Genomic DNA, 21,030 nt, shown 5'->3' on the forward strand with positions numbered 1-21,030 from the left:
ATATATATATATATATATATATATATATATATATAGTTTTGGTTTTAAATACTTCAAGGGATAAGATGTGGGCAATTAAGACCACAGATACCATTTTAAACTTTTTATATCATAGATTTCTTTAATATTTAACCTGCATGTTCTTTTAAATGATAAAAAGTTCCCAAAATCATAAAACTTTATACTGGAATAAGTCTTTAAGACTTGCCAACTATGTATATTTCACCTGATTCTCACCACAACCATATAGGATACTCCATGTAGTCATAATTATCCTTAATTTACAGATTCAGAGAAAATAAGTAGGAAGCCTGCAATGTCAAAGAATTAACAAAGGCCTGGACCATGTATTTGGAACTCAAAGTTAAAACAGTATTCATCCTGGCCCTCCCTGATGGCGCAGCGGGTAAAAGCACAGCACAAAGAAGCTAAAGCCACTTTCACATGAGTTCGATCTCCGCCTGCCCCGGAGGAGACCACATGCTGCGGCAGACCTCTCCTGACCCGCCCGCTGCTCCTCTCAGCAGTGTACTTCGTGGATATGCCTGTTCTGCTCCCCGCTTTGTCTCTGGTGAATCCTCTTACCCTCTGCATCTCTGGCCTGTACCCCAGTTCTGTACGAATAAATAAATAAATCTTTAAAAAAAAAAACAGTATTCATCCTGGTTTCACGCATAGTAGGAGTATAAAGGACCAGGGGAGAAAATAATAATAATAATGAATAACTATATACCAGAGACATTTTATGGGGGTGGAGTGGGGAATGGGAGCAAAAATGGGGGAGGGAGGAAGTTCATGGGACTGTGGTGATGGCATGCGGGTGATCTGGTGATGGGAAGCCCAGGGGGATTACAAATGAGAGAGGAAAAGTCACAAAATGATGTAAAAATAAACTATTACATTATTTTTTAAAAAACAGTATCCATCCCTTTATACTGGCCTGGTCGACAACAAAATAACTCTAAGGACAGTGTAAACGTGCTTCATTAAACTCAATCCCACCAACCTAAAATACTTCCTTTCAGTCGGTCATTTTACCCTCTGCCTGCATGTACAAAACTGCATCTGAAAGTTAGAGGGAGTAAAGTTTTTTTCTGTCTCCTTTACAAATACGTAGTTCTAGCAGTGTTCAAACTTTATGAAGTAGAATAATCTCTTCCGCACAATTTTACAATAATCTGGGACTCACATAAATTGTGCATAGCCCTAGGACAATATTAAAGCAGACTTAAAATACACTTCTTTCATATTTCCCCCTTTTTTTTTTAGTGCACTCCACCATATCGACCCCTCATCAAAAAAAAAAGCTTGAGGGCCCTCCCTGGTGGCGCAGCGGGTTAAAGCACTGCACTGAGAAACTAAAGCCACTTCCGCAAGAGTTCGATTCCCGCCTGCCCCGGAGGTGACCACATGGCGAGGCAGACCTCTCCTGACCCGCCCGCTGCTCCTCTCAGCAGTGTACTTCGTGGATATGCCTGTTCTGCTCCCCACTCTGTCTCTGGTGAATCCTCTCACCCTCCGCATCTCTGGCCTGTACCCCAGTTCTATACGAATAAATAATAAATCTTTAAAAAAAAAAAAAAGCTTGAAGTTTAAAAAAGAAGAAAGTAGTCTGAAAATCCACTGTCCTAATCATTCATATTGCTCTTCTTAACTCACACGGAGTACTTGTTCAATCTCAGAGACTCCAAAACCAAAGGCACTATTCTGGACATTGCTGTATCAGCACTTTGTACAAAGTAGTTAGTATTGCCTCATTAATAAACTATACAGTCTAAAATATATAGATTGCGATTGGACTTCCACACATCTAGAGCATTTGGAATACCTCACATCAGAAAGAAATAGACAAAGATAAATGAGACAGATACCGACCTCTTCCAGTACCAGATTCTAGGTCTAGAAAAAACTGAAAAGGCCTTCATGAAGCAAGAAGAACAGAAGAGACACTATAATTGGAGACTAATCCAAACACCCAGAAATTAGATGACTGACTACAAGTCACACAAAACCTAATTTATGGGGGAGGAGAAAATATGGTATTTAACACATAATCCCTTTTTTGTTCCTAATCAGCAATTCATATGCTATTAGGTTTAATGCAAAAGCAGGCAAAGTGCAGAAAACACATGAGGTGGCAGGATGATTCCTCCCTGTGCTAAGGGAGCCAGGGGCTGCAAGAAACGAAGGTTAACTGGTGTCACGAAAATCTAACTCATCTGGAAACAATCCAAGTGGGAGGTAAAAAAGAAAAAAGAGTGACACTAAAAATCTCACACTAGACAGACTGTGGTTTGATTTTCATATAAGAAAGAGAGGCATTTGGTTAAGATAAAGTTTCCTGTTAGTATTCCTTTGGGTTTAGCTGACCATTTCAAAGAAAATATTATTGTTTTATGGCTGAGAGAACATTTTGCTAAAACCATCCAAATGTGAGTATGTGCCCAGTCAACTGAATCAAAGGAGCAGTCTTATGACTGCCTCAGTTTCAATTGGAGTAATTTACCTTTTTCTTTAGAGTTATAACACATTTAACAATGGGTTAACTTAGCGTCTACAGTTAAGACTAATGCACACAAAACAATTGTTAAGACTTTTCAATCTGGGGTTTAAAGGATGACAGTGACCACCTTAAATGTATATTTGGCTACAAATAGTCCTTTGCTTGAGTTTTGGAAAAGTTCATATCTCCATTTGCTTAAGAAAGTTCACCTCAGCCTCACTATATGTGCACATAAAATATACTACAGATAATAAATAAGCTCAAAAGATATGAAGAGAATCAAAGAAAATGACCCTTTTATTTGTACATAAGCCAAAATTTAAAACATAACACCTCACTGAGAAAACATACCAGAAAAAGATATTTAAAGAAACAAAAGACTATGTACTAAAACCAGTGCTGAAAATAAATTGAATGATAATAATTCAAAATGATGTAAATACTTAAATACATTTCTTACCTTATCCAATTACACCTAAACTACAGCCAACACAGAAAATAAACGATCATCTAACATTCATGTGCAGAATGAATATGAATTGTAAAAGACACAGCTGAAGATTTATGCTAATGTATCTAAAACAAAATGGCCCAATCAGCTCAAAATCCATCATAATTTGAGGGGGGAATTTTCCTCCTGTAACTGAACCAGCAGCTTCTGTGTTTCATGATTTGTTAATTTGTTCTGGAAGTGTGATGACTTGTGGATGACAAAAGAAATAGAGAAACCAATGAAAATTGCTTAATTACAGCTTGCGGATGTTCCCCCCAAAAGAAAAAGCAGGTAATGCAGCTGATACCGTTTCTTCCTTAGGACTCTGCTATTCATTCATTCATTCATTCACTCATTCATTCATTCATTCATTCAATCTTTCTGTTTCTTTCAGCATGCTCCATACTGACGTTATACAAAGGATCAAAGAAAATGATCCTTTTATTTGTACACGAACCAAATTTTAAAACATAACACCTCATTGAGAAAACATACCAGAAAAAGTATTTTATTGAAACAAAAGACTGTGTACTAAAACATAGATATCACATACATATACTGACTGAATCAATGATCAGTACAACTCTGAATTATTTTCCTTCTCCTTTTATTCTTTTTCTGCAATGCCAAAAAACGGCCCATCAACAAAAAGCTTTAACATCACTCTGCTCTCTTACTCCCTCCCTTGAGATACCAGATTAATTAGGTGGGGTTTTTTTAATTGCTTGATTGCTCTTATTAGCAAATTCTCATAAGACGCTGCCACAAGTTTCTCTGGAGGTTACACCCCCATGCCAGAGTCTCCCGTGGAGAAACTATATTTGCTGCGCTACTTTCACTGGTGTGCCTAACTGTTGCACATGCGTTTGCAAAGGCGCTTCCGAGTTGCCTTTTTTTTTTTTTTTAATGTGGCTAACGAAAAAAAGGAAACAGAAAGACACTGCAAATGGCCTGTGAACTAAAAACACCACTCAATATTCAGTAGGGAATTAAATGACTGATAACAACAGCACAGCAGACGTGGCCTCAGCCCCACCTGGAAGCAGAAAGCTGGTCAGTTCGTTTCCAACTTCCTCTGGCAGGCAATCTGCCAGTTGCAAGGCTATCAAAACAATGTTAAGCCTGCTGGTCTCTATCTAAAACTCGACAGAAAACAACTGCTGACCGCTACCCAGAGAGGATTATTTTTTGTTGTTGTGTTTTCTTCTATGAGAAAAAGCTGTTTTTATGCTCTAGTGAAATTCCTTTCCTGCTCTGAAACTGGTAAGAGGGCCAGCTGGTTTCTCTATTTTTCTCGGTGCTGTGTTTTTTGTTTGTTTTTGTTTTTTGTTTTTCTGCAGCAGAACACTTTGTTCTTCAGATTGGGGAAAGAATCTTTGTAACCCTTGTGGAAGTTTAAAGATGCAGTAGTAACATTCAAATTCAAAATAGCTTTGGGGACCAAAATCATATGTCACCTTTGGAAACATGTTGCTTTATGTGCTGTCACCAGTTTCATTTTTAATTAGATTTTTCGGAAGTTGTCAAGTACGGGTAGTGAGATTCCTTTGGCTGAACTGACAAAACTTTAAATTTACCAGACCAGAAGTGCAAGCCAAATACCAGCCCAAGATTTTAAGCTGTTGACAGAACATATGTTCCATTAGGGATGAAAAATAAGACTCCTGATATGCAACTTGTGTGGTTTAGAGCAAGCCACGTGGCCTTAGAGGCCATGGTGTCCCCAGTCAGACCCTTGTGCCTGCTCTGGCTCTTTTTTCTCCTGAATCCTATCAGTCACCTGGTACCAAGCACTGTGACTCCTTCGCTTGCCAAGTGCCACGGTGGCCCTTTTTCCTCCCATTCCTCCCACAACGCCTTCACCCAGACCTCCATAAGTGCCTTTCTGCTCAGCCTCATCGCTAGTCTCCCTTAGGCCTGTTTCTCTTCCTGTCATTCTATCTTTTCTCCCTTATTTTTTTCTTTGTGTTTGTGGAAATATTTACTAAATATTTACTTATTCTGCATGACAAGGCACTCATAGTGCTGAAAGAATAATGGAATATAGACCAGTGGTGAACAAAACCCGCAAGCAGCCAGACCTCATGCAATCAATCACTCTAAAGGTGGAATGATTATATTTTGAGGTAGCACATTTGCTCCAATTATTAATATTCTCTACATGCCAGGAACCCAGATTTTGAAAAGAACTGCCCAAGCTATATGTCAGACAGAAAAGCAAAGTGGTTCAAATGTGGACTTCAGAGTCATGCTGTCGAGGCCCCTGATCCAATTCCACCACTAACTAGCCACTTCACCTTACGCAAGTCTGATTGCCCCACCACAGTGAAACGCCCCTGACTGGGTGGCTTAAACAACAGAAATTATTTTCCCACCATTCTGGGGCTAGATCGAGGTCTTGGCAAGTTTGGTTCCCCTGCGGTGTATGTGGCTTGCAGATGGCCGCCCTCTTGACATGTCCTCCGTGGTCTTCTTGGATACACTTCCATGCTGTGTCTTTCTCTTCTTATAAGGAGACCAGCTGCGTGGATTGGGACCCCTTCCCTTATAACCTCATTTCACCAGAATTACCTTCTTTAATGGTCCTTTCTCTAACTACAGTCACACTGGAGGTTAGGGCCTCAACATAAAAGATTTTGAGGGGACAAAATCCTGCCCCTGACAGCAACTACTGAACTGTAAGCATTGGTTCCCTCATCTCCAAATATGAGTAATAAATATGATAAAAAGTATAATGTGGGCCCTCCCTCGTGGTGCAGCGGGTTAAAGCACAGCACTAGGAAGCTAAAGCCACTTCAGCATGAGTTCAATCCCAGCCCACCCAGGGAGGTGATCCACATGGCGTGGCAGACCTCTCCTGACCCACCCTCCCGCTGCTCCCCTTAGCAGTGTACTTCACCAATCTTCCTGTCCTGCTCCCCACTCTATCTCTGGTGAATCCTCTCACTGCCCCTGCACCTCTGGCCTGTACCCCAGTTCTATGTGAATAAATAAATAAATCTCTTCAAAAAAAAAGTATAATGTAAAAAATAAGGATACATCAAGATAACAGGTGAAGTCGTTAATACATGTTAGCTGCATTTCAGTAGTTTTAGACTAGTTTTCTTACAACCTCACAATCCCAGATGTTTCTGTGACAAGGGTATGGCAGTCCACAGAGGGTTAGCTATGTGGAGTTTGACTGTTTTACAAGACCCCAGAAAGGTCCTAATGTACATTGATTGATTTAATAGTAGTAGCAGTAGTAATCAACTATTTATTTGTATCATTACTACAAAGTTAAGACAAATGCTAGCTAAATAAATCAATCTTAAAAAAAAGAACACTGGACTGTCTACAATTTCAATAGAAGCACATTTCAAGCAGTGATCTGGTATCTTGCAGAAGTATAGAATAGTCCTGCCTCAAAAGGACTGAAATCTCAGAAATTGTGAACTGAACCAGTGGTTCTTACAACTAGTGTTACACCAGAATTGACTAGAGAAGTTCACAAGTATAAAACCTCCTAGTCCCTTTGCTATTGAATCATTTATAAAGCTCAGGAGGGTGTCTGGAAATCTGACTTTTTTATAGAATTTTATCACTATAAAAGTATTTCTGATAGTCAAGTTGAAGAACTACTGGGCTATACCAGCACTGCCCAATAGAAGTAATAATGTAAGCCATATATGCAGTTTTTAATTTCAAGCAACCACATTTTTTAAAGTGTGTTAAAGAGGGTATTGTATGGTAGAGGATAGCTACCATAATGGAAGTTAAAGGTGTCTATACATATGTTAATTTTCAACTATGAACACCTCAAGCTTACACAGCACCTCAAACATATATAACACAGTTATTTCAATAAAAAAAATTAAGCTTTTTTAAAAAAAGATTTACTTTAATAATATCTAAAAACTTTGAAAAGATTGTCATTTCAAATAGAGTAAATATAAAAAAATAAAGAAATTTTATAATCTTTTTATACTAAGTCTTAACTATCCTGTAGATAGTTTACACTTACAGTTTATCTCAAATGTAGATGCCAAATTTTTATCAGAAATACTTTACCTATATTTTACAAAACTTAAATTAGAAAAAAATAATTCACATATCCCAGTGGTCTCAAGTCATTTAAAGGTTTTCCAACAGCTGAACTGGGTATCAGTTTTGCCACTAGTCACGTCCAAGAGCTCAGCAGGCACATGCAGAGTCACTGGGCGGTGCAGGCCTGTGCTCGCACGTCACAGGACACCCTGGTAGCCACACACTCCTGAAATCTGGAAGAGGGCACCGGCAGAAAGCATTCAAGAACCAAGTGTGAATAAAGGATAAAACAGACTGAAGTTGAGACTATTCAGGGAAGGGAGAGGAAGAAGAGCAAAGTGGAAAGAGTCACAAAAGACACCTGTGGGCTGGTGTGGTTACACACACCTGAAGCAGGTGAGCCTGCGCCTCCAAATCACACAGCATTGTAAATCAATGTTACCTCCATTAAAAAACAAACAAATGGGCCCTCCCTGGTGATGCACAGGATTAAAGCACAGCACCATGACACTAGAAGCATCCATTTCATGAGTTCAATCCCCCACCAAAGAGGTGACCCACAGGCGTGGCAGACCTCTCCTGACCCACCCGCTGCTCCCCTCAGCAGTGTACTTGGTCAGTCGGCCTGTTCTGCTCCACACTCTGTCTCTGGTGAATCCTCTCACCCCTGCACCTCTGGCCTGTACCCAAGTTCTGTGTGCATAAATAAATAAATCTTTAAAAACAAACAAACATGAACTCTCCTTATTGAGGTTATTTTTTTAAAAAAAATCTATTTAGAGGTTTTGAAACTCTGTTTGTAATAAAGGTTAGATGACCACCAGTTTATAAACCAAGGTAATGGCCATTCGTCCTGAACAATCATATATACAACATTCAATGTATGAGGGAATTTAATTCAATTAACAAGTAAAAAAGGGGAGTAAAAACGACTGTTAACAGTATTTTCCCCAAAGATACACTGAAAGAACAATAAAATGCTAAAAGCATAAAGTATTGCAAGTGAAATAAGAGTAGCATAAAGAGAACTAGAAATGAAATTATACATCAATATCAGAAACAATATCCTTACTCTAGACATAAGAAAACAGGATAGAGTAGATAAACATGACTGTAAATAAAAAGCTGTTTTATGTAGTAATATATAAACAGAGTCATTTGGGAAACTGGATGCTAGGTATGTTAAAAATGAAATGAGTGAATGAAAAACAGACTTACTTAAAGTCTGTTTTAAAACATCACAGTAGATTCATTTCAATTTCCAAACTATTTTCAGCTGAATAATTCGTCAACTGAGTAAATTTAATGGAAATTAATCATTTATCCTGAAGCACAAACAGTATAATAGTGTGTGTGTGTGTGTGTGTGTGTGTGAGAGAGAGAGAGAGAGAGAGAGAGAGAGAGAGAGAGAGATTGAGATTTATGTAACCACTAGAAATCCCCAAGGTTACTCTATGCAACAAAATGGATTTTAAATTGAATGTCAATTTCCAAGGCACTGGCTTCTTAAATAATTTCTGTGTAGAGGCAATATAAGCAGTAACTATCACTTTAAAAGGGAGGAGCAAATTCTTTGGATCATGTGGTAATACTGGTATAGAGGGAAATTAAAAAGAACCTCTCTTTTCCTTTCAGCAGTTTAGAAATAACTCTAAACCTTCCTAATGCAAGGCTATATCCCCATCTCAAAAAAAAAAACAAAAAACAAATAAAACTGAAGAATGTAAGTATATTCTTTATAATCACATGTATGGAAATACATTTGTCTATCTAGACTAAAGCAAATGAAACCACAACACAAAATATCCATCATCAATGGAGGCATCTTAACACCTTTCAAATTTGTCTCTGATCTGTCATGTCTCCCTACACTCTATTTTATGTCTTAGCACCCAAGGTAAGCTCTAGCTTAATGGTTATCCCCACACACCTTTGGTATCCTCCCAATAAGCAGACAGATTTAATGCCCTCCCCCAGTACAGAGCGGATGGCCGTCCAATGAGCTCTAATACCTTTACTTCTCTCCATTATGGCACTTACCATACATATAACTTCTGGTTTGTTTATTTCTCTCACTGCAAGTATTGAGAACACACTGCATTTTACTTGGTTTTGAATCCTCATCACCTAAAATAATATCTAAGCCATAACAAGACACTCAGAAAACTAATGAGTTGAAACAAAATCAAATAGAACTATTTACATCTGTGTTTTTAGAGCCTAAAAGAATGAAACAAGTATGACAGACAAGGAGGAAAATACATTGACCACAATACATTGACCACAATGATGCCAACAACCTAACAATGTCTTCAACAATAATGAACAAAGCCAAAGTCTACATGCTGATTTTCTAATACAAATCTTAAAACTCAGTTTCATTTTCATGAAACAAAGACAGTGTCGAGAATTCAATTATAACTGCTAGTTTAAAACTAATTATTAATATATATCATTAAAGATTTTGGTAGAACACTGTCTTTATTATCAGCTATGTGACATGGTTTAAACAAAAAAAGAACTGCTTTAGAAAAACCTGCCAAACATAATCAACATAAATGTGCTGTGTTATGCTACAATATTAACAGTTTCCAACTGTTTTCCAAGAATCTGAAGCAGTAATGTGAATTTCTTTCAATAAGGCTATAGTTTAATTTTTTTCAGGGAAATATTTTTAATAGGATTACTGACCCTTCTAGCACTCTTGGAAAGAAAATGAATCCCATAAGCATTCTGGCATATAACTATTATAAAAATAAATAGAACAGTCAATCAGTGGAAACTGTAATGGGTTTGAGACACTAAGTTTACAAAGAAATGTACAGAAGTATTTCTCTTTAACAGAGAAATGATTCCACTACATATCAGCAAAATAATTAAACATACTAAGACAAATGAAGGTTTGGAAAGAAGGGATAACTCTGAAGAAGTAGCTTTCCTATGTCTTTAAAAGAGAACTAACTAACCACACTCACTTGGATCAACTCCACTAGCTTCCACACAACTATTAAGTCCGTAAGTCCTGTTTGGTTTTCAGTAGGTATTTAAATATTTGCAGTGGGAGGGAGTAGGATGCTTACTGATTTAAGGCAGATTTTTGCACTCACAACTCTGTGCTTTAAAAGGAATTTTTTTCAGGTCATTGGTTTATAATGTGAACTGGCACCTAGGGATATTTTGAAAGGAAAAAACCTAGTCTACTTGGAGATGCAACTTATGTGACATGTGTCATCATTTATTTCAGCTCAATTTGGGGACCAAACTGAACTCAAAATGAAGCCACCACATCTGCAACATTTTTTCTCAGCATGCAATGATCTTACAGAAATCTGAAAATAAAATAGACCTCTTATCCCAAGAACAAAAACATTGTAACCTTCTGTAAAATATCGATATCCTTAGAAGTTCATACTGATTTCAGAGTACAGAAAGTCTTCCTTACAAATAATTCCTAATAATTTGGATTATCAAAATGCCACTAGCATGCCAAAATGCATTATTTCTGTGGATTTTACCCTTGACTTCATCCCACCCCTACCAGTATACCACTATGTATGGCTCCAGAAATCAGAAACTAAATATTTAGGCTCAGAGAAAGCAAGCATCTTCCAAGTTAATAAATAAAAAGTGACTTGGCCATAATCAAGACTGATTTGGGCCTCCCTGGTGGTCTAGGGGTTAGGACTCAGTGTTATTATCACTGTTGCCGCCTGAGTTCAAACCCCGGCCAGGAAGCTAACTCACATCTGGCCCAGCAACTTTTCCTGGCTCATCCACTGCTCCTCCCAGCAGTGTATTTCAGTAAAGTCCACCTGTTCTACTCCCTATTTTGTCTCTGAATTCTCTCACCCCAGTTCCTCTAGCCTACACCCCAATTCTTCTATACAAAATTAAGTTTTTAAAAATTTTCAAAAATCCAGACTAATCTGACCCACACTTTGTGTCAAAATAGATCTCTCATGACACCAAAGTTAACTGATACTTCCTAAAGTCTCCATTTCCCGTAAGTGCAAAAAAATCATGTAGCAAATTTTTAAGTATAAATAAAACAGCAATTTTCCAACTTTCTTGCAAGATAAAACAGGTTAGAATCAACTCTCCCGTTTTTTAATGTAACTGCCCTTCTTTTCTACTGATTAGGAACACATGAGTCATGACTTAGCACCATGGAAATGGCTATCTTAACCTGTTCTCAACCTCTGGTACACACTAGAATCACTACAGGAACTTTCACAAAATACTGGTGATTCATAGGTCCCAGCTAAGATTTAAAATGGGCCCTGGTATCAATATAATTTAAAAGCTACTCAGGTGAGTCCAACATGTAGATAGGGGGAGAACCAATGATCCTACAAATATGGGTCAATGGTCCAGAAAGGACCTGGGTTGAGAGCAAGCCAATGGCAACCTGGACCTGCCACCAAGATAATAGAACCAGACACCTAGAGGAGCCACGTGAGAGCTGGCAGTGTCCTTACACATTTTAGATTCTTCCAGCATCAGAAGATGTGACAAACCAGGGAGCTTAGCGTCCTAATCAAGCTAAGGCTGAGGAAAATAAGAGATCTCAATCAGGAAACACACACACACACAAATCAAGCTTTTACTACTGACTCTATTTTTAAAAAAAAATAACAATAACCTATGCAAAGCCAACAAAACACATAATGAAACTGTCCTTTAAGCTTCAATTGATCGCTTCTGGTGTAAAGGGTTACTTTCATTCTACAGAAGCCAGAGCAGCAGCCGCTGGATCACAGCAACAAAAATAACACCTGGTGTTCATTAAGTACTTACATGTGAGCCACTATGCTGAGAGTTTTGCACAGATTATCTCAATTACCCTCCATCAATCTTTGAGACACTATTATTATTTCCCCTTTACTCAGTAACTACCTCCCAAGGTCACAAAGCCAGATATGGTAAAACACCATGTCTGTACTCTGTACTCTGTTCTGTTTCTTAGTTTTAAATATGCTTTTAACAACCTCCACTCTTGGCACTTGTGTTTCTTCAAAAACAAAATGAAGGGATTATGCTAAACTAAATTATCTCTCAGGTAGGTCCTTCTTAGTTCTCAGATTCTTTGACTCCAAACTACAACTCTTAGCTGTATCAAAATATTGGTATTCCCATACCAACACTGATCAAAGGAGTGGAATGAATGTTCATAAAAGAGTCTAATCCAAAAAGACAGCAAGGACATGGAATTAAAATGTGGTTACCTCTGCTGCTATAGAAGGCTTACTTCTCCTTACCTTTTGAGAGATAAGTAAATGTGCTCAGAAATTCTTCATATGTTTGCTCATGACAATTAACAAACTTATCCAAGACTTCTTCAATTAGTCGATCTTTGTCCATGATCTCCAAGCCTACTATTTTAGCCGGCATTCCTGTTCATGAAGCTGCATTATCTGTGAGACAAATAAAATCATGAACTGCACAGAGTTGTGTGAAACCAGTGTCTCTAAAATTACTCGGGGGGGTGGGAGGGGTCAACTAAAAGAATTCTGTCTCCAAAAGGATAGATTAAGAAGTTACTAGAGCAATAAATTCTAGTTCAAGAGACAAGGGTTTTCAGGGGAGGGATGAATACAAGAGAATATAGTGATGGGTCATGGGTGATATGGCAGCAGGAAAACCACAGAACTACAATGATGGAAGAAAAACAATGAATTAATTAATTTTAAAAAAGAGAGACCAGAGTTTTAACAGCAAGTCATTGCTGTTGAATTTGTTAATTATCACAATCTTAGTTTTGTTTCAATTTCCTCCATTTTCAGTTCCTCAACTTACTGGACTGTCATCACAAACTTAACTAATTTTGTGTCAGAAAAGATGCCGGAAAGGTTCAACTTTGTATCTTTAGTACCTATACTTTTAGTGAGGTAATTAACAGTCCACCACACTATAGGTGACTCAGAAGTATAGGTGCACACCTCTTCAGACGTATGTTATCACATCACACACACCACCAAAACACCCACAGTTCTTCATCATAGTCCGGTGCGCTTTCTCCCCCTTTGTTTGCCACTCTCCCCCTGATACTCTCAGTTCAGTAGTGAGACTTCACTTCAGTTCAATGGGATAGTATCCTTTCAAACGTATGAACAATACTTTTAAGATATTGTCCTTTCTCAATCATCTCAATTTACTAAAACTTTTTTGGTTTTATTTTTTTATAAACCATGGTATATAACATTATGTAAGTCAGGTGTGCATCACTGAAAGTCAGCATGTGTATATATTCCACATGAGGTTCAACACTAAAAACCCAAACAAATTTCTTTTTCAAAAGTCTGCCCAGAACTCAGTTTCTCCCCAAAGGCTTTTAATCTTCCAAGCACCATCACCACAGGAAGAGCTAATCATAAATTCTCCTATCACATCATATTGGAAATGGTTGTGTGTACACCCCTGTGTCCTCCATTAGATCCGCAGTCAGGAGAGGCAGGATCCATGTTTTCATCTTTGTATCCCAAATGTTTAATAGATCAGGAGATAGCACAGAGCTGGCAGTCAATCAGTGTCAAGCTAAAACTATCCTTTTGTGCAAATATTGCCAGAGGCTGGCAAAACACCCACTAAACCTGCCCAGTTACTTCACCTGTGCTTTAGATGGCACAATTCCAAGTGCTTTTCATCTTTCTGATGGATCTAGCTGGGAAAAGTTTCACACTGGCCTGCATCCTTTTAACATATGCCATCCAGAAGTAAAGATGAGACTCTAGATGTGGTCTGGATACAGTGAAGTTTGATTGTCACATCCTAAGTAGTGCACTCCCGCAACCTAGTGAAGGTTACATACACATAGCTGGGGACCCATTCACACTGTTAGTGCATTTAACACACTGCTAACTAAATACCTGTCAGCTAAGACACAGTGCCTCAATCCTCACACAGTTTGAACTTTGTTAAATCCCATTCATTTTGATGAAATATTCTTATATAACTTTGAGTAAATTGAATATCTACAAAAGAAGAATAGTTACTACATAAGCAGCCAGAATAACGCTTGGGAGGTAATGAAAAGACAGGGCTTGCCAATACTTTATAGCAGAAACAGAAAACATGAAGCACTTTCTAGTTTCCCGAAACAAAATAAAAATCTTGTTAACTTTATTTGGGATTTACCCAAAATCTCTGGAAAAATATGTTTCAAATGATGATGCCCTGCCTTGATTCTTTGGTAGCAAGACCTGACCTGAATTAACTATGTATGACTGACTTTCATTTATTCTATTTAAAGAGAGTATTCATGTTTCCCTAAAGAAATACCAATGGACTTGCTTTTGAGGGTCTTTCTCAGACCCAACTGGGGATTTGTGTAACGTGGCATTTGCACTGATTACTTTTCCAAGTTCCAAAAAAGTCTAACTCCTGAAACATATCTGGCCCCAAAAGTTTTTGTTTTTTTTTTTAAAGATTTATTTATTTATTCATACAGAACTTGGGTACAGGCCAGAGATGCGGAGGGTGAGAGGATTCACCAGAGACAGAGTGGGGAGCAGAACAGGCAGATCGACTAAGTACACTGCTGAGGGGAGCAGCGGGAGGGTCAGGAGAGATCTGCCACGCCATGTGGTCACCTCCGGGGCAGGTGGGGATTGAACTCATGCGGAAGTGGCTTTGACTTCTTAGTGCTGTGCTTTAACCCGCTGCGCCACCAGGGAGGGCCCCCAAAAGTTTTTAATAAGAAATAATGAAGCACATGTGCCTCACAGGGTCACTCTGAGGATAAATGAGCATAAAAGGCACCTCAAGAAATGTTGATGACAGCTGATATCCTATCTTTTGTTCACAGACAGAACTGTTTTGACTGTGACCCTGTGACTTTGAAGGCACTGATGTTACCTAAAGATAAACCAAGATAATTCCTCATTATTACAATTCAAGGTAAAACCTGGTGTTGTAAAAAACCAAGTGAAAATATAAAGTGTGGTTATGTACCAAATCAAAATGAAAGGAACTATTTATTTCAAGTTACTTGTACCTGAAAATTAGATATCAGAAAACTAATCAGTTATGGTTTAGGCAAATTTACTGTAACATTACCAAGCTTCTATAATCCAACATTTAATAAAGTATGCTTACATTTGCTAGGTAATAAATAATGATAAACATACTCAAAGATTGCTATCTCAGTATGACAATGTACTTAATTACAAGAAATCAGTGTCCATCTGCTTTTCCAGAATTAGACGACAGCAAAATTCCAACACTATAACAATCTCATCCTCAAACCATCTTGGGTAATCTTTTTCAGTGAGTAAACAGAAGCAGTCAAGCTGCATTTTAAATTGCTGAAAAATGCCTCCTAGAAACTTTCAGTGATAGTAGAAATTCCTTTAAACTTCCTTTCCAATTCTTAAATTGGCATATGTTGAGTATTTAGCCTTAACACATCTAGTTTTACTACAGGCAAATAATTAACAGGCTATGCACAGCACAAATTCAAAACCCTTGAAGGTCTTTAATTTTATTCATGTGGTTATCACAATGCTCAAGAGGTTATATTTTTATTGAATTTTTTTAAGACTTTTGGAAAATCCAGTTTTGCAAACTGTCATTACTTGAGGAGTTTAACAAATGCCCACCTTCAAATTTAGAACTTACTTTATAAAAATACAAATAATCCAATGTTAAAAGTCTCCAGGGACTGACAGAGCAGAAAATCACTTAGCAGACAGTCAAGTGGTTTATGCAAATCCTAGTGGTTTTCTAGAAGGAAGCAATGCTTTTTCAGTTACCATTCATGTACTTTTGTGCCTTAATCATGAAGTATTTTTCTAAAAGGAAAAAAGGGAGGGAGAGGGAGAGAGTTCTTGCCTGATCAACAGAATTCTTTGTTTTGGTTTGAAGTTTTAAGGCTTAAAGCTCCACATGAAAGACACAAAATATGTTGTGATGATAAGTAAATGTGTATATAGGCTGGAGGAAACACTTCTAGGATCATAGCCTCCCAAAGGAAACACATGTCAGGCTCTGCTTAGAACTGCTAAGAGCCCAGGTTCGGTTAGCAACATGATTGTCTTCTTACCAAGTTAGCGAGAGATAGCCCAAGAATCCATTAGCACTATCAGTCCTTTTCCACATTCAAGTAATGAAGCTACCAACTACCAAAGCCAGTTAGTGTCACAGGTTCTCATCAGGACGTTATTATGAAATGTTATAAGAAATTATCGCCAATGTCTAGCACATCTTTGATTTTACCTGTAGATCTCTGCTTAATGCAACTTACCTAAACAAATTACCTGTAAAAGTGCATAATCTGCTTAGTCACATAGAGTTGTATGTCCATCAAAAAATGGTGTTTCTTTTTAAACTGTGAGATTCACCACTAATACCCAAAAATAATAAACAATAATACATTTTTAAAGAGTTATGGTGGTATTATCAGAGCCCACTTTCTCAGACTTTCAAAGTTTTGTTCAACAACAAATTTTGTGCTGTGCTCAAAAGTTAAAAGGGAATATGATCAAAATAATTCACCTTGCCTACAAACATAACCAACAGCCTTGATACCCCACAGGGTAGATTTCCTTTAATATTTTTAAAACATGGACAAAATTTGAGAAGAATGAGTTACACAAGACGTGTAATATATGATAAATGAGATCCATGATGAACTGATCTTTCTTGACTAAATGAGTTATTTAGACATCTATATAATTCCCCCAGCAACAGTACTACAGTGAATATTAAAGGAAGCATTTGTTTAGAGGTAGGAAAGTCTTGGGGATAACAACTGACTACCAAGTTTTAGAAGAGAGAACTGTCAGTCTCCAATCTTAGAAGTATGCATATCTTAGTTACACTTTTTCCATTGACAAAAATTTCACCTGAAGGAAAAGAGACACCCATCCTAAAATCTACACCTAGTCTATAAACAGATCGACCTAAGTGTGCAAGTTCTCCTCAAAAATCTGCATCTACTAAAAAATTCGGGCTCAGGACACATTCTAGAATGAAGATATCACATAGTTGACTTTCAGATAAAATGGCACAGCTCCTTCCCTGAAGAGCACTGTAATCTATAATAAATAGTCTATGCAGGATTCCATTTTTGTAACTGGAATCACTCTGATGACCTATTTCATGATTATTTTCAAATTAATCAATAAGGAATTGAATGAAAGTATTTTCAAATGAAAATGCTATGGGAATAAGAATAATAAAACTATATTAAAGCAAAACCTTGGATTTTATAAAGGAAACAGGAAAAAGACAGAAAAATGTAGAATACAGGACTAAGCAAAGAGTTTTTAGGCTTGACGCCAAAATCCTGATCCACAAGAGTAAAAAATTATAAACCTCATCAAAATTTAAAACCTGTTCTGTGAGCGATCCTGTTCAGAAAATAAAACATTACGGCTGAGAAAAAAAATTATAAATCACATATACAATAAAGGACTAGCATGTAGATTATGTAAGGAACTCTCAAAAGAAAACATAAAAGAAAAAGCAATTTTAAAAAAGGACAAAAGAAATGAAGACATCACCTGAGAGGGTATGACATAAATGGCAAGAAATCACATGAAAAGATATGCAATGTCATCAGCCATTAGAGAAATGTAAATTAAAACTACAATGAGATAACACTACACACTCTTCATGGTTAAAATGAAAAACTGTGGTAATACCAAATCAGGCAAGGATGAAGAGAAACTGGATATTCATATGCTGCTGGCGGCACTGTAAAAATAGTTTGGTAGTTCCTTTCAAAGCAAGAACTTACCATATGAACTAACAAGTACACACTTGGCATTTATCCTAGAGAAATAAAGACAATTTCCCAAACAAGAATGTGTACATGAATACTCGCAGTGGCCTTATTCATAATAACCAAAAACTAAAAACCTCTCAAATGTTTCTCAGTCATTGAATAGTTAACCAACCTGTAGAACATCCAGAGTGTGGAATAATACTCAGTGGTTAAAAGGAACAAACTATTTCATGCAATAACTTGGACAACTCTCAAAGAAATTATGCTAAGTGAAAAAAAATTAACAAGACACTACATACACACCGTAATTCCATTACTGTAGCATGTATGAAATAACATAATTATTGAGATGGGGGACAGATTATCAGCTGCTAAGGTTAGTGATGACAGGAGGGGATAGGTGTGAATATAAAGTTTTAAAATGATGATACAGCTGAGTCTCTTAACTGAAGTGGTGATTGTACAAGGCTAAACAGGTCATATAATTGAAACACACACAAATACAAATAAGTGTGTGTATATTATGTGAAATCTGTATATGTCCTATGAGCTATAACAATATTAATTTCCCACTTTCTATATTATTTTACAGTTACAGAGAATGTTTAGACTACTGGAGACTGGACCAATGGTGCACAGAATCTTCCAGTACCTTTCTTTACAAACTCATATGAGTCTATCTGTGAACCTATAAGTATTTTAAAATTAAGAATAAGGAAAAGGGAAGCAGGAGATGACGGGTTAACAAGTTAAAGAAGAGGAGATCTAAGGGGAAAAAATTATCACTAAAAGTTTACCAAGCGTGTTGAAACTCAGGCATGTAGCTTGCAATCCTCCTATAGAAAACTCTGTGGTATGGGAATAACACTAATCTATAAAATTACATGTTTAAGCAGAAACTTTCCTCCTGAAAAATTTGCTTCCTTTTTATGCTCATCCATCCAAGCTACTGTAATGAGGTTTCTTCTGGCTATCATTCATTAAGCCTTGCTGTTCATCAACAGATTGTATAAAATCAATTTTATTTCCCCAAAATAGTCTTCCTTCAAGCTGTTTCAGTTAATTCAGAAATATCTGCATTGACTCACTGAGACTGGTCAGCAGAGTATTAGATTATTTTCAATTACACATTTATTAATTCTATTAAACAAACAAAAAAAATGCAAATAGCATTCAAACTTCCTCTTGCCATCACTCCCTATTGCTTTTTAAAAAACAGATTACCTGTGTACCTGAATTTGAAGGATATACATATCAGTGAAATTTCTGAAAATCTGTTGGTTTTGCAATAAGGAAAAGTACCTCTCAAAACCACTTTTATTTCCTTTTTTGAAAAATTGAGAGTTGCATGCAATCACAAGTAAATACAATTGTGATTTCACCCCCAACAAAACTCCTACAAGTATATCAACCAACCTCTAGCCTAGTATAATGATCAAGAAAATGTATAATACACACTTTTAACCATATCAAAACTGATCTATCCTCAGAAATGTCATCAATTACATCAGTGAGTGAAGGATGACAACAATGAGCACTTCAGTGCACATTTTTTTAAAGTTCTTGATAATGCAATGAATTTATAAGGCAAAAGAATTTCTGAGTCGACTTTATAGTTCTCTATAATCACAAAATAATATTTCAATCCTAAACGATTTGCTGGCTCAACTGCAACTGTCTCCACAGGGGATGCAATGTCCCACTAGTGCCTAAAGTATCTGTACTGGGTGACAACTGTGACACAAGGCATCCACTCTGCATTAACGGTGCCCCCTTCTCCACTTCCTGAACCACTCAGCCACCTGCACTGAGGATGCACAGCTCTTTCACCACACCAGCAAGCCAGCTTTAAAGAAAAACCTGCCCAGCTAGTGGGAAGCAGGTGTAGACCAAACAAACTAAACCAGCTCTGCTTTTAGGAATTCATTTTGAAGTGTTTCAAAATGCCAGATCTTGCAAATAAAAATCAACCTTTTCATTTGACATTCTCTTAAAAGAAATAAGATTTTGAAGACATATTTCTCAGTTATTTTTGACTCTAAATTCCAAAACTATGGAATAATAAATGGGCTTTCTGAGGTCATGCAATGCTTCTCTAGCTCACAATTTCTCTCAGAATTTTATTTGCAATTTTGTTTCTATGTATTCAAGTGAATTTTTTTCAAATATACTGTAAAGTACCTCTGAAAGTTTTCTGCATTTTATTTTATAGCAAAGATTCAAAGAATCCCCCTCAAGTCAGAGAAAATGGAACAAAGGAGAAATACCAGTCCTCTTGGCTAAGTGGGCATATTTAATTAAATGATTTAAAAAGCAACAGTCACTGGCCTTGGACTTCTCTTGACAATCCATCATCCTAACTGCAGATTGCTTCCTTCTGTAGATTTCCTTTTCCTTCCTCTTTTCTCTTCTGCCAGTTTCAATTGTGGCTCCCAATATAGGGTTCAGCCAAACATCTCCTCTTCCTATACTATTTATATTATTTCCTTAAAAACCAGCCACTTATTTAAAAAAGTAAATTTTTTTCAGATAGCCTATGCCTATCTGAATATGACTAAAAGTTGCCACTAACCTTCTCTCAAAACTTAATTCACTGAGCAACAATGTAACTGGTTTCTCCAATTTTTTTTTTAAAGATTTATTTATTTATTCATACAGAACTGGGGTACAGGCCAGAGATGCGGAGGGTGGGAGGAGCCACCAGAGGCAGAGTGGGGAGCAGAACAGGCCAACTGACAAAGTACACTGCTGAGGGGAGCAGAGGGGAGCAGAGGGCGGGTCTGCCGATGTTGATCTCCTCAGGGGCAGGTGGGGATCGAACTCATGCGGAAGTGGCTTAAGCTTCTTAGTGCTGTGCTTTAACCTGCTGTGCCACCAAGGAGGGCCTGGTTTCTCCAATTTTAATGGAAGAAACAAGCACTTCTTGAAAACTACCATCACAAATTCACAGAAGAGTGTTTCTCCCAACTCCAGCCCATAACCTACCGTGTATACACATACCTGCAGCTGTGCTAACCTTATCAAGTTACTTAGCTTTTCTGGCCTTCAGTAGTTTGAATGTACAGTAAAATGGGACTGGATTTGAGTTGTCTTCTATCTTAGACCTTTTATTTTTCTCCAAAGATGTTCCCTTCTTGTTCTACCACTAAGTCAGTATAGTATATGCTGTCACTAAGTCTTTTATCTCCCATGTAAACAAAGAATTGTTTTATCCTGTAATTACATTGACTTGTATTCTTTAATTGTCCACTGCTTTTGGACTTAACAGAAAAAATCAATACT

The 21,030-nt window shown here is 37.3% G+C and overlaps 1 protein-coding gene across 1 annotated transcript in view; it reads right to left on the minus strand.

Annotated features, from left to right (window-relative positions):
• LOC101620544 (chromosome unknown open reading frame, human C11orf74) overlaps positions 1 to 21,030 on the minus strand; it is a 58,456-nt gene that overhangs the window by 31,421 nt on the left and 6,005 nt on the right. The window contains exon 2 of the mRNA XM_012725083.1: positions 12,281 to 12,436. Coding sequence (XP_012580537.1) covers positions 12,281 to 12,413 — 133 coding nt within the window. The 5' untranslated portion in view covers positions 12,414 to 12,436. The remainder of the gene's footprint in view (positions 1 to 12,280; positions 12,437 to 21,030) is intronic.

Source organism: Condylura cristata, unplaced genomic scaffold (assembly GCF_000260355.1).
Source record: "Condylura cristata isolate star-nosed mole 26May11 unplaced genomic scaffold, ConCri1.0 scaffold00015, whole genome shotgun sequence".
Taxonomy (NCBI): Eukaryota; Metazoa; Chordata; class Mammalia; order Eulipotyphla; family Talpidae; genus Condylura; species Condylura cristata.